This window comes from Theobroma umbraticum, unplaced genomic scaffold (assembly GCF_002168275.2).
Source record: "Theobroma umbraticum cultivar Fairchild unplaced genomic scaffold, ASM216827v3 scaffold_204.0, whole genome shotgun sequence".
Lineage (NCBI taxonomy): Eukaryota > Viridiplantae > Streptophyta > Magnoliopsida > Malvales > Malvaceae > Theobroma > Theobroma umbraticum.
The window spans coordinates 5,042,375-5,056,861 of NW_018397267.1; the positions used below are offsets into that span (position 1 = coordinate 5,042,375).

At 36.7% G+C, this 14,487-nt stretch overlaps 1 protein-coding gene across 2 annotated transcripts; it reads left to right on the forward strand.

Annotated features, from left to right (window-relative positions):
- Positions 1-761: 761 nt before the first annotated feature.
- On the forward strand, positions 762-13,710 carry LOC110423664 (COP1-interacting protein-like protein). Of its 2 annotated transcripts, none has more exons than XM_021437946.1 (11): positions 762-1,113; positions 1,779-1,983; positions 2,067-2,249; positions 2,336-2,435; positions 2,534-2,564; positions 5,559-5,601; positions 6,185-6,337; positions 8,183-10,346; positions 10,497-11,940; positions 12,693-12,776; positions 13,258-13,710. In XM_021437946.1, exons 2-11 carry the CDS (start codon positions 1,925-1,927, stop codon positions 13,320-13,322), a joined length of 4,326 nt encoding a protein of 1,441 aa, XP_021293621.1. In that variant the 5' UTR covers positions 762-1,113; positions 1,779-1,924; the 3' UTR covers positions 13,323-13,710. The 2 variants fall into 2 exon arrangements, with proteins under 2 accessions (XP_021293621.1, XP_021293622.1); XM_021437947.1 differs by having other exon boundaries at positions 1,886-1,983.
- Positions 13,711-14,487: the final 777 nt, after the last annotated feature.

Here is a 14,487-nt window from a genome sequence, read left to right on the forward strand (position 1 = left end):
CTAAAAGCAATGCCACTTAAATTGCGAATTGTTGTGCTTATTATTCATGTTGTTAACCATCACTTAACTTTATTATTACGTGATTTCTTTAATACTTTAAAGTCATGTGGTTGAAGAATAACACTAATATTTTATGATTTACAAGTTCTCCCTTTTTATTGATCAAAACAATGGATGAAAATAACAATTTAGTACAATTCTATAAAATTTTATTCATCATGGAGTTTGAAATTTTTTAACATTTTTTTTGAATCTAACTTAATCTAATTACTCACTGCATCTCAATAAGAGCTTATAATATTTGTATTTGAATATTTAACTCATTAATCGATACATGATCTTCTTACTTAAAAAATAATATTCGAATCTCTTTTCACTAATTTTTTTAAAAGAATTACTCACTCCATCTCATATATATTGCTCCATTTTGACTTTGGACAAAATTTTAAAAAATTTATGTTAACTTTTGATTTTAATTAATTGTAAAGTTACCGTCAGCTTGATAAAAAGAATAAGAAAATGAGTAATTATAATTGAGAGTAATAAAGAAAGTAAAAATGATTATTTTTGTGTACTTATGAAATGGAAGAAATATGCAGATAAAAACAAAGGAAATTCAAATAATGAAGCCGCTAAAAGAAAAGGACAAGATTGTAACTTGGGAACAGAAAAATGAAGCCCATTTTTGTAAATAGACAATAGTGGCGAAGAGTCATCCGTGTTTCAAAAATCGTAGTTAAAAGCACAAAATACACGGAAACAACAAAAAGATTGTCCGAAGAAAAACATAATCTCTCTCTTCCTTTCAAACATTGTCTCTCTCTACTGTATCCTTTGGACAGAGAGAGAGAGTTATGTGGAGAGAGAAAGCAAGGTCACCACCCTTAGAAAAAGAAAGAAAAGATTGCCATTTGAGAGATGAGTAAAGCAAAAACCATCTTGTCATTCTTAGGGTTTTCTTCAAACTTAAAAAAATAAAAAAAAAATAAAAAATACAAACCTCACAAAGTAAACTCTTTAACCTCCTCAAATGCAGGTACCCATTTGAGAGTTGATTCTCAGGATCGGATTCCCTACCCCAAGATCTCACCATTTTTTTTCTTCTTCTAGTAGGTAACTCTTCAATTCTTAAACGATCCAACACTCACATTCTTACTTCAAATGAAGTTCGGTTCTTTCCTTTCTTTGAGGATTTTAGCATGCAATTTGTTTGCATTTAATGTTTTGTGTAAGTGGGTGGTTTTTAGTATCTTGTTTTCTCCGTGCCTGCATTTTGAATTTCTTTATCTTGAATTTTGTGGAAATGGTTTAGGTTTATTTTAGTACTCGAACTTGTGGCTTTTGGGTGGAATCAGATCTGGGTTGTGTCTGATTTATATCTATGAAGAATGGATTTCTATTTTGGTGCCAAGCGTTTAGATTTCTAGGTGCATTTTTGTTCTTCTTGAATTTTTAGATTGAGATCCATTGTTTATTTCTGTTAAGTGTTTGGGTTTAAAATTAGTAGTAGTTGTTTCTATTTTTTTCTTTTTGGAAGTTTGTGGGGTTTCTAATTATCTTTACTCAAAACTTTTTTCTTACTGTAATGCAATTTTTTACTTGAAATGTGAATTACTAAGGTATTGGTTTCCTTGTTTGATTTGCACATGTAGGGTTTGATAAGTTATAATTTTAATTGTAAATGAGATTATTAGATAATATGATCTTTTTTTGGATTTTTTTTTGTAGGATTTGTTTTTGATTATATGGTTTTTTTTTTTTTATGTTTTCTACTCCAGAATCTGCATTGTTGCTTTGAGGTCTTATTATCATTTGGAGTTATGCTGATTATGAGACCAGACGGTGGCGCCTTGTTGTGCTAAGAAGTATATTTGTGTATGTGAAGGGTCAGACTAGGGAATTTTGTAAATATCGTAGAGAGAAGATGAAATCGGACACGCTTCTTGATTATGCTGTGTTCCAATTGTCACCAAAGCGCTCAAGGTGAGAATATCATTATATGGCTTTTGTATTGTTCCTTATTTTCTTTCTGTTAATAATCATTGCTATTTTTACCCTATGGGCAGATGTGAATTGTTTGTTTCGAGCAATGGGAACACGGAGAAGCTTGCTTCTGGGTTAGTAAAGCCATTTGTTACTCATTTGAAGGTGGCCGAAGAACAGGTTGCACTGTCAATTCAATCAATTAAGCTTGAAATTGAAAAGCAAAATAATGCGGAGACTTGGTTTACAAAAGGAACACTTGAGAGGTAGACATTCAACATCTGTGCAATTTCTTGCCGTTGCATGCGGGATTTTGGCTTCATATTTTGATATGAGTGGAACTTGTTTCCAGGTTTGTGCGGTTTGTTAGTACACCAGAGGTTTTGGAATTGGTGAACACATTTGATGCAGAGATGTCTCAGTTGGAAGCAGCTCGAAGAATATATTCTCAGGTGTGAATGGTCTTCATCTGTAGGGGAAACTTTGCTTTGTTAATTTGATGCAGTTTTACTTTACAAATTTTCTGAATCTGGGAACTCTCATGTTTCAGGGGGTGGGAGATCAGCCTTCTGGAGCATTAGGTGTGCTTGTTTCTATCATGAATGGTTTTTTTTCCTGGATTTTGTTGTTAACTTCTTTCTCCAATTCAGAATCTAGTTTGTTGGTATTGGTGAATCCCTTATTTGTTACAAATCCAGCATGGATGGTTAGATTCCAGAAACATGCAACTTCAACATCTTTGTTTTGTCATTAGCCTTGATGGAGGCAGTGAAGTATCTTTTATCATGTGGGTTTATGTTTGCATATCACTGGTTTTAGTAGTTGTGTTGGCTGACATGTTGCCGCTTGTTGTTTCTGTTATTTATTAAAGATATCAATGTATTTGTTATTTAGATCCTGGTAGATATTTTCAAGTTATAATATGATATAGTGAAGTGAAGAGTTCTTCTTATTATGGAAAGTGATTATATCATGAACTAGTTTAAAGTGTAGCAATCAAGAAATGCATTAATTATGATGGTAAAGAAAAATTCTATGTTTATATATGTAAAAAATGTTTATTATATTTATTTGTGTCATAATTACTAATGCATTTAAGTGGCTTAGGAATCTCCTTAGGAAGAAAATTATATGGTTGCTTCTTAAAATTAGAATAAATTTATGGTTTTGTTGAAGATGTATGGCTTTTCTAAGGCGCATATTTATGGGAATGTGCATTAAAACATTAATGATTTAAAAGTGACATTAGCTACAGCCTAGATATGAATATGTTATAAATGTTGTTGGACCATGAGGCAGCATGAAATGAAATGTGGTCATTCTTCTGCATAGATTTTGTTGTAAGTTTCTCTTACCTTATCGATGCCTCATGTCCTTGTTGAAAAAATGGTTGCTGTGTTTGAGTCCCATATTTTTTAAAAAATTACAATAAAGAAGAAGGAAAAATGCAAAATGAAAACTTGTTTTATTAGCTTTACCATTCTCTATTTCCCAATGTTGACATGTACATACGGATAGATATTTAGGAACGTATTTATGTTTGGTGTAATTTTTAATGAAACGGTTGACTAATCATGTCTGATGTTTGATGTGATTGGTTGCTTACTTCAAATTGAGGAACTAATGTTTGATGTTTGATGTGATTGGTTGCTTACTTCAAATTGAGGAACTAAAATATAGAAAAAAGAATAACAAATGAGAAACAGGATTTTCTCCAAAAAAAAAAAAAGAAAGAAGAAAGGGGATTATGGAAAAAAGCAAAGCTTTCATGATGTTTCTTTCTCCCTGTGACCATCCAAGGGAAAAATGGCTAGATTTCTTATTTGTTGGGTTCTTCATTTTGCCACCATCTAGCATCTTATTTGTTGTTGGCGGCCATGTCAAGGTTCTGCTTAACCTTTAGCGGGATGTAGCTCGGTAGTCTGTTTTGCAGTTTGTGATAAGTGTAACAATCAATGGGTCTTAATATTTGTATGTTTAGTTATTTATGCGGTGAGAACTATTTGGTATGAAGCTTGAAAATAATGGCAAAAGCAACTGAGTTATTTAAGAGTCCTTGTAACTAAGATTAAGTTGTAGGTAAAAGGTTTTCTTTAGGGAGGGATGTCTCTTGAATTTAAAGACCATGGCTATGCTACATAAAAGTTCCATTGGTTCTTCCCCTTATGTTAATTTTAGCTGATTTGATGGCCCACAATAGGCTTTTTTAGAGCTTGGCCTATAGCAATTGGGTTTGCAACTTTCCATCCAGTTCCCTTGGTGTGCAAATTCCCTGTAGTTTTTGAGTATTTTACAGCAATCTATAGATACTCTCGAACAGTATAAGCGCCAGCACTCATATCTGTAGTTTAATTTCCCCTTTTGCTGAAGGTTCTAGATCAATAGGTCTAGCCTAGAAGAATCCTAAAATGGAAAATGACATAAAATAAGAGGTCATCTCTGGTTCTCTTTGAATGGCTTATTTAAGAAGGGAAGGGATTGCTGCTCTTACAAAGACAAAGCTGATGGTCAAGCAGGACCAATGCTGTCAAATCAGCTGCTTGAGAATTTCCTCCTGGTGGTTCGGTCAGTTAAGAGGAAAAGAATCAGTAGCTAGAGCAAGACAGAAGCAGGGGAAGGGGAACTATTCTTGTTTGAGTGGGATCAGTTTTATTTGTAATTCCACTTATTTTATGATCATATCTCTTTCAACTCAAGGAATTTCTTTGAAAGAAGAGACAAGCAGTTATTCCTTTTTCTAATCCTGGATAAGCAACTAGAGCCTTTCAATAGTGTCGTAGATCTGGCTAAAACCTCACTAGTCTGACTTCAGTGTGAAGTAATGTGGACCATTTCTCGGCATAAGAACAGTGAGGTAATTAGGTGACTTTGTATATGCAATTGGATCCAGTTATTTTGTTGGGTAGGTAATATCTAGAGCAATTTTGGTTTAAGAAACATATAGGGAGTTTTACCGGTTGGATTGCATGTTCTTCAAACTTTCTGCCAATCTCTTCAACTTTTTAGTTTTAAAAGCTTTAGAAAGTTAATTAAGGGGTTGTGCTTTGTTTTCTTTAGTGATTGATGGATAGGCTTCTCTTTTCTTCTAATTTTCTTCTTTTAGAAATGACATGCTTGGACAGAATTGACTTGATGTGAGTTATATATTTTCAGTGTTTTAGGAGCCTTCTAGTGTTGTTTGTTCCTACGTCAGTGTGGTGCCTGCTTTATTAAGTTTACAAGTCTTTTTGGTTTTGTCTCATGTTTCTGCATTCAGTTTATGCAATGGCTTGAGATGATGCTTTATACTCCACCTCGATTTAAAATTTTTATGAATGGTTATGCTTCTTCTTATTAATCAGACACTTGATCTTGTCTTTGCTCTTACTTTTGTATGTTTAAGCCTGCCTATAGAAAGTAATTGTATTAGCCCTTCGATTTTTGATACAACTATTAATCATCATTCATTTAGAGCTTGGTTTAGGGTGGGAAGTATTTAGGTAACATCTCAAGTCAATGATCTTGTGAGATGGGTTTGTATCCCTGTTTGAAATCATTGTTGAAAACTGACAGAGTGTTTGGATAATTTGTACTAGGTGGGGATGGTGCAGGAGTGACAGCAGCTGCTGATGCAACAAAGTAACTCCGTTTCCTTTTTTAGGTTTAACATATCTGCAAATTTATAAATTTTTTGGTGGAATTGTGATTAAACTTGTAGTTGATTGTGGCATCACTTACTGCTGCACTTACATGTTTGAAAATGTTAAGTTGATTTTCTGTTGAAACTTTATACCTGCTAGACATTTTCCATGCTTTTAGTGAAGTTAATGATCAGAGAGGAGCCCTCTGGTCGATGCATGATGACATGGCTCAGGAATGCAAGGCTGACCTGCCTTTTCTAGTATTAGGAGGTCTGGAGTTGTCCAAGTAGAATTTATATATGACTATACAGAAACTATTGAAATTATTATGTTTCACTCATTAGATGTGAGCTAGTTGTAAAGCTTTGCCTAGGAAATGTTGATTATAGCTTATGCAGAATGTGGACAGTTTATAAATATGTGTGAGTTATTGCATGTATTAATTGTGAAAATGGACAGAAAGTTGCTTCTGAGTGTCTAAAAGATTTCATGCTAAAGCAGCTGTTGGTGCTAAATTGGATCTTCCATTGCTTCATCAGTTATGCTTTCTTACTGATTTGATGTTTGGCCAATTTACACAGAAAGGAGCTTTTAAGGGCTATTGATGTACGTCTTATTACAGTTCAGCAAGACTTGGCAACAGCTTTTGCTCGTGCATGTGCTGCTGGTTTCAACTCTGACACTGTATCTGAACTCCAACAATTTGCAGATCGGTTTGGTGCTCATCGCTTGCAGTAAGTACTCTTGAAATATTTTTCAATGAGATAATATATTTCCCTCTGTGTGTTTGCTTCGAGTCTGGTTTTCTGCATGGGTGCCTACAGTTACATGGGCCTTGGTTAGGGTGAGATACTAGTCTCTGTGCATTTGTATGTCTCTTATGGTCAAGGCCACCTTTTGCAGTGATTTTGTATTTGAGATAGAAAGTTGTTTCTTGATTTGGTTAGGCCTGGTATGAAAACAGTGTGAGATGGGACGATGTTTCTTTACGTTTGCCCTCAGCTCTTTTGAGTGGCTACAATTTATCTTCTGGCTTTTGGTAAGTAAGAAGGAAAAGTAGATGGAAAATTGTCTCATCTAATGGCTAGCCCGAAATATAAGAAAGGGTAACCACTGGATAAAACAATTGTCCTTCTACCTCTCTCTTCCTTTCCTACCAAACATGTTCTAAAAGAATTTGCTGATATTCATCCATTTCCAATTAATTGTAGAAATTGGACAAGCCATGAGACCTCCCTCTAAGGACTGAAAAGGAGGGAAAAACAGCAATTCAGTGCAGAATTAAATGTTGGTTCAAGTTTTCCTTCTTTTAAACCATTTCACCGCTCAATCTAAGTTGATGTGTGGTTAGCAACAACCATGTGTGACATGGTAGATTCTATCTATAAGTTTTTTCTTATGTTTGGATTTTGGAGAGTCCAAATGAGTTGTATTTATGTCAGTTTGAGGTGTTCAATAAATTCTTTTGTTTGATCAGAGGTTTTTAATAAATATTTGACTACGTTGGAAGGATAATAGAAGAGTTGGAACCGACAGAGGCCTTTATAAATGATTTTTGTTTTCCTCTTTAAGCTTATAGATATTTCAAAATCATAAAAATAACTGATGTTTCCTTTTTCCTTTTTCTTTTTCATTATGGTTTTGATGGTTTTGGAAAGGGCTCGATGTCAAACCAAAATATGTCATGGCAAGATGCTTTTAGTGTACTTGTTGTGGGGCTACCACAGATCAGACTTGTCAAGCTGTTTTGAGTAGTAATCATTATTAGTAGGTTAGAGGTCTAAACCTTGCCTGAAATGGTACCTAGGTAAGGCATCACCTAACTACTAGGTTATTTGGAAAATGAAATCTTACCATGTGCTTAGTTGCAGGCAACCTTGGGGGAATTTAGATGTCCTGAAATGACATCGCCTTTGTATTTTTTTCTGTTTAATTTTTATCAACTGATCTGGTAGCGTGTTACCCCATGTTGGGTTAATTTAGAGATGATTGTCTTCCATTTGTTGGGCATGGAAGGTCCAAATAGCCATGTTATTACTTACAGATCCCAATGATTTCAGTTGTTAAGGGTTAGAAAATTCCCTGAAAATTTTATTTCTTTCTATTTGTTTTCTTTTGAATATCTGGGTTTGGGAGCATTGGGTTCCCCTGCAAAGTGGATTATTTTGTAAGAAACCAGAAGGTAACGGACGAAAAGGTTCAAAATGCTAAATGGGTATCAGTAAGTAAACCCGAGAAACTCCCTCATAATTGTGGACAGTGCTGTCATGTCGGGCCCATGCTGGTCAAGTTTGCCTGGATGTACATGCCGCCTGATATTTATCTGAACCCTTTTGCAATTAATTTTGTCATATTGTCCTCATTGTTAAGGACAAAGTGAGTATCATAAATTTCTGAGAGATGTGGCCTAATTTCCTCAACTTTGGAATCTGACTTGCTAATTTAAATTAAAAAAATCCAGATGATGTTAGATGGTAACTTTTTTGAACTTCTTACTTTTGCTTTTCTTTTAGTCTTTTTTTATAATAAGAAAATGCCAGTAATCATTATGCTCTTGTAATTTTTTATTATTTTTGCAGTGAGGCTTGCACCAAATTCGTATCTTTATGCCAGAGAAGACCAGAATTGATTAGCCCTTGGAAACCAGGGGTGGATGATCAAGTGGTCAGAGCCTCATGGGGATCTGACATGTCAATCGATGACCCAAATGAAGACCAAATTGGGTCCCATGTTAATAGTGGGTCCCACCAACCACCCCAAAATAAACACCAAGAACAACAAGTACAACCAAACGCTACACAGACCCAGCACCGCATAGACCAATCAAAGCCAGCCATATCTCAACAACCAAAGCCCTCAATTACTACACAACGTTGTTCTCAAAATGAAAACAAGGAAGAAGAGAAGAAAGACGAGGGGGTGACTGAGTCATCATCTAGTCAGGCCAGTCAACCTGCTAGGCGGCTTAGTGTGCAGGATAGAATCAATCTCTTTGAGAACAAACAGAAGGAGAGCTCAAGCTCTGGAGGCAAACCTATTGCTGTTGGCAAATCTGTGGAACTGAGAAGACTTTCATCTGATGTATCATCTGCACCTGCAGTTGTTGAAAAGGCTGTTTTAAGAAGATGGAGCGGTGCAAGTGACATGAGCATCGACTTGGGCAATGACAAGAAGGATGGTAGTACAGATAGCCTTTTGTGCACACCCTCCTCATCTTCTGCGTCTCAGGGTAAAGGCAATGTGTTTCAAGGTTTATCTGAGGATAAGGAACAGAAAGCTGAAAAGGGTTTGAGTGACAAGGTAAGTTCAGTTCAAGTTGAACCTAAGAGTGGTTCTGGTAGATATGCTGATTCCGGGTTGAAAGATCACAGAGAAGTGCAAGCACAGGTTGGTAATTCTTTGGGGAGAGAAGAGAATGTGGGGTTGAAGGGGCGCATGAATTTGAAGGATCAATTGGGATCACAGAACAACCAATATCATCAGTCTTTTGTGGGTAAGTCGGAACAGCTTGAGGTGGGTGATCAAGTGGTTTCTCAGGAGAAGGTTAAGGGTTCCTTAACAGGAGAGAGGGGAGGTTCAGAGGTGCAGTCTCGAGTTTTTCCTGATAGGGCTGTGATTGTTAGGGTTAAAAACCAACCCACTTCTCAGGCGCAGGTGGCAGTTGCAGATACAGGGGGGGATGCCGTGTCTGAGGGTGAATTAAAAAATAGAGTGGAGGCTCAAGGGAAAGACCAATCGACAATGCATTTGCGTCTTAGGGCTCAAGGTCACTCCCGAACATTATCAGGGCAGTTTGAAGGTAGTATTGGACTGAAAACTAAGGAGGCTCAGTATAAAGGCACTGAAGGTGATCAGCTCAGTCCTCAGCCACGGTGGACATCTTTCACCGGGGAAGTTGAGGAATTGGGAAAGAAAGACTTAGCATCATCTGAGAAGCAAATAAGCAAAGTTGAGGATTCTGGAGCCCAGAAAATGAAGTTCAAGAAACAGCTTCCAGTAGGTCCTGAACAGAGCAAGAAGTCACTGGGTCGGAGGGATGACAGTGGTTCTCTTTATGCAAATAATAAGTCAGTTCTTGGTAAAAAGGTTCCTGAAACTGAAGAGAGTTTCAGTGCCCCAAAAATGCAAGAGCCAACTCAAAGGATAAGGCAGACAAGGGGAAACCAGGAGCTGAACGATGAGTTAAAAATGAAGGCAAATGAACTTGAAAAGCTTTTTGCAGAGCACAAACTTCGAGTTCCTGGTGATCAATTCAGTTCTGTAAGGAGAAGCAAGCCTGCTGATGCGCTGATTGAACAGGAAGCAAGCTCACAATACAAGAAACCAGCGGCAGTAGATGTGTCTCCTGCACAGATGCCAGACAAAAACTCAGTGTCTGAACCAATGGAGAGTTTGAGTAATATGGCTAAATTTTGTACTCCTCTGACAAAGATGGTAGATAGCCAGGAATGTGTTGATACTTTGACGCAGAATTTCTCTGGTATTAGTTTTTCAGATGATTCTAGAGGAAAGTTTTATGAGAGGTACATGCAAAAGAGAGATGCAAAGCTGAGGGAAGAATGGGGTTCTAAAAGGGCTGAGAAGGAAGCCAAATTGAAGGCTATGCAGGATATCCTTGAGCGAAGTAGAGCTGAGATGAAGGCCAAATTTTCTGGTTCTGCTGGTAGACAGGATTCAGTGTCTAGTGCTCGACGGCGAGCAGATAAAGTGAGGTCATTCAATTTTCAGTCACAGAGGGAGCAGGTATCTCCTATTGCAGTTATGTTTTCAGGAAATAAATGCTAAAATTCCATAGCTGGTAGAATTCGATCTTCATTTTTAAGTTTTGGGAATCTCAAAAACTTCTGATTGAATTATTTATTACTAATTTTGATAAGGTTATGCATTTGGCAGCATCCGATAAGTTCAATTCAGAGTGAAGAAGATGAAGATCTTTCTGAATTTTCAGATCAGAAGTACTATGGACAGGATAGATCATTTAATGAGGTATCCTTAGTGGATGGTTCTTCTAGGAGCTCCAACACTAAGAAGCTTTTGCCAAATAGAAATGTGTCTTTATCCACTCCTCGCACCACAGCAGCAGCAGCAGCAGCAGCAGCAGCAGCAGCAGCAGCAGTTCCGCGCTCAGCAGCCAAAGTTTCGAATGCCAGTTCTGGAAGGCGGAGAGTGCAATCTGAAAATCCTCTTGTGCAGTCTGTTCCCAACTTCTCTGATCTCAGAAAAGAAAATACAAAGCCCTCTTCGGGAGCTGCCAAGATGATTAGTCGTTCCCAGGTGAGAAACTATGCTCGGAGCAAGAGTACCAATGAAGAGATTGCTCTTGGCAAGGATGATCAGCCTCGACGGTCTCAGTCCCTTAGGAAAAGCTCTGCTGGTCCTGTAGAATTTTCAGATTTGTCTGCCTTGAACTCTGATGGCATTGTTTTGGCACCTTTGAAATTTGATAAAGAGCAGATGGAGCAGAGCTTCAGTGACAAATTTTTGAAGAATGTGGAAACAAAGACTTTCCTCAGGAAAGGTAACGGCATAGGTCCTGGTGCTGGAGTAAATATTGCTAAGTTTAAAGCATCAGAGCCACCTGAGACTCCAAAAGATGAAGAGGAGTCTGATGAGCTAGCATTTGAAGTGGATGATTCCGTGGACATGGCCAAAGAAGATGAAGAGGATGAGCTTGAATCTATGGTGGTTGAAGATTCTGCTGACATGGAAAATGGAAGATCAAGACTGAGCCAGGAATCTGACAAGTTGGATAATTCTGGATCAGAGAATGGTGATTGCTTGAGGTCTCTTTCTCAGATTGACCCTGCATCGGTTGCTGAGCTGCCTGCTGCAGTGCCCACTACATTCCATACTGCAGTATCCCTGCAGGATTCACCAGGAGAAAGTCCTGTATCATGGAATTCTCGCTTGCATCATCCATTTTCTTATCCCCATGAGACTTCAGATATTGATGCTTCCATGGATTCCCCCATTGGAAGCCCTGCATCTTGGAATTCTCACTCACTTGCTCAAACAGAGGTGGATGCTGCTCGAATGAGGAAGAAATGGGGAAGTGCTCAGAAACCTTTTCTTGTTGCTAATGCAACCCATAATCAGTCACGTAGGGATGTGACAAAAGGGTTCAAAAGGTTGTTGAAATTTGGAAGGAAAAGCCGTGGGACAGACAGTTTAGTTGACTGGATCTCTGCTACAACTTCTGAAGGAGATGATGACACAGAGGATGGCAGAGATCCTGCCAATCGATCATCAGAAGACTTGAAGAAGTCAAGGATGGGATTTTCCCAAGGCCACCCTTCTGATGATGGCTTCAATGAAAGCGAGTTGTTCAATGATCAGAGTAAGTCCTCTTTTCTCCTGATATGTTAATCATCTTGATCTTACTTGTTTAGGATATACTTTGATTATTTCATTTTTTCCTTATCTGTTAATTATATTGAATATTCATTGATTGCATAATTGTTCAATAATTATTGTTCTAATAAGAAAATTACTCCAGACTTTCTACATTCATCGAATATCCTCCCTTTTTCACAAAGCTATTATGCCTTTATGGTTCTTCGACTGTGGAAAAGTGTCTTGTTGATGAACTGTTTTACCTTATGAGAGTATAGAAGTTGACTTTTTTTTAATAACATGAATTGGATTAAAAAAAAAAACAGTTGGACTTGTGTAGTTCAGTCCTTCTGGGGTTCATTCTCCAGTAATTGATTAAGGAAAAAGATAAACTATTTGGTTAAAGGAGAAACGCTTCCATAGTTTGTCTCATTGTAGTTGTTAAAGAAACCTTAATGCCTATTGGCTGGTTGCCATCTTATGTCAGTCAAGAAGTTTGTGTTTATAAGGAGCAAGTCACTAGGATATGAGTGGGAAAGTGTAGTTGATAAGTGAGCTTACTTTAAGGAAACAAACTTAAGTTTGCAGTTTTCAAGATTTATGATACATACACATAATTTTTAAATTTGTTTTTGGCATGCTATTTGAACTTGATGATGCATGTATCTATTCTTTGTTGCAATTTCTCCATCCTCATTTCTTTGGTTTTATATGTGAACCGGATTTTAAAGTTGAGTCATTCTTGGTCCCTTGCAGTTCAATCCTTACATAGTTCTATTCCAGCACCACCAGCAAACTTTAAACTAAGGGAAGATCATATGTCAGGAAGCTCAATAAAAGGTGACTCTCTATTAATGTTAATCTAGTTATCTGATGCTTCTCTTTCTTGCCAGTAATTTATGAAGGCAATATATTGAAAAAATGGTATCCTTTCATAGATTGTTGCTAAAATCCTTTCCCCTGTCACAACCAAGTCTGGCTTTATTTGATTCCAGAGGACTTCCAGTTGAAAGCAATAACTTGCACCTTGGCCCAAAATAGCGTACTACATGACAATCACCTATGTGTAATCCAAGTCTTTTCACTGAATTTTTCAGCAACCTTTAGGTTCTATGTATATTCTGGCCGTGGACAATCTTAACTGCAAGCTCATATCAATCTAATGGTATTGATAATTATTTCTTAACTTTACCATTGAACAAAACCTCTACTAACATATTCGGAATTTGTTATATAGATTTAGAAGAATCTTTTAGTTTGTTCTTGTGTTGAATTCGTAGTCTTTATTTGTCATGGTACTTAAACTGGAATAATTGTGCAGCACCACGTTCATTCTTTTCGCTCTCATCATTCCGAAGCAAGGGTAGCGACTCCAAGCCTAGATAAATTTCGTCTGAGGAAAGTCCAGGACAAGTGCTTGGAATCATCTTAAACAGTAGGGTGTAAAGGAATATATATAAGATACAAATGCTTGAGGTAGGCACGATACAATGAACAGTATAAAATCTACAATTGGATTTGTAAATCTTCATGGAGTCATGAGGCCTTCCTCATGATCTAGTCAGTAATTTTCTGTAGTTGTGTCGAGATATGTTGTATATTGTATTGAACAAGAAATTGCCTATTGGCATGATGTCATTGTGATTTTGGTAGTCCAGAGGCATTCTTTTTCTCCTTTTAATTTGCTCTTGCCTTTTGATGTATACTAAAGGTTGAACTCTTTGTCAAAATCAGAGTTATGGACAATGCGGAGTAACAGCTACGTAAAAGAAAACTACTTTATCTTAGTAGCAATCTATATTGTGCCCTTTTTTCTGGGTGAAATTCCCTTATCCCTTGTGCTTCTCTTATCTGTATTTTCATAGACAAGAATCCTTGTGGTGTTGTTTATGGATACTAAGGATGTATCAGGTTCTCATATACAACCATTTTCCCTTTTGTGTTTTAGAATGTAGGTGCCATTATTATCCAAGGAACAGGGTTTGGTGGGCACTTGTCTCTCGATGAAAGTGCAGTTGCCTTTGTTACCTCCATTTTTGAGACTCGTAGAATTTTTCTTCTGTGGGAGAGAACTTGTGCTCAACACTTATCTTTCTAACTGCTTTATCGAGTTACTGTATCCTCCCTCTTATCGCCTTCACTATTTTATGGTTTTGTAACCATTCAACAGGTAGGACAGCGGAACAGATTCAAACATGTCAAGGCAATAAGAAAGAACCTTCCAATGGTAAGAACGTTGAACATTTTGTACAATAACACTGTAGGCTACAATCCCGCATTAGGAAAAATGAAATAAAAATCCTATGTCTAAAATCCCACATTCAAAAAAAAAAAAACTGAAGAAACTCTTTGGAACAATTATGTTTATTCAAAAAAATTATATTTTATTTAAATAATTATATTTATTTCAAAAAGTTTGTGAGAAAAAAAACATATTTTTTTATAAATAAGATCATATGATTTTTTAAAATTGTAAAAAAAATTAATGATTTTTTTCCTAAAATATTTCTCAAATTATTTTTATACTGTTTTATTGTAGAAAAACTCCATA

What these genes read in the sequence shown, in the direction of transcription:
- LOC110423664 (XM_021437946.1), top strand. Translation starts at nt 1,925, where the DNA reads ATGAAATCGGACACGCTTCTTGATTATGCTGTGTTCCAATTGTCACCA. An exon ending in GCAGCTGCTGATGCAACAAA is followed by an intron (nt 5,602 to 6,184) that starts GTAACTCCGTTT and finishes CAATTTACACAG; the next exon opens with AAAGGAGCTTTTAAGGGCTA. An exon ending in TTTGGTGCTCATCGCTTGCA is followed by an intron (nt 6,338 to 8,182) that starts GTAAGTACTCTT and finishes TTATTTTTGCAG; the next exon opens with TGAGGCTTGCACCAAATTCG.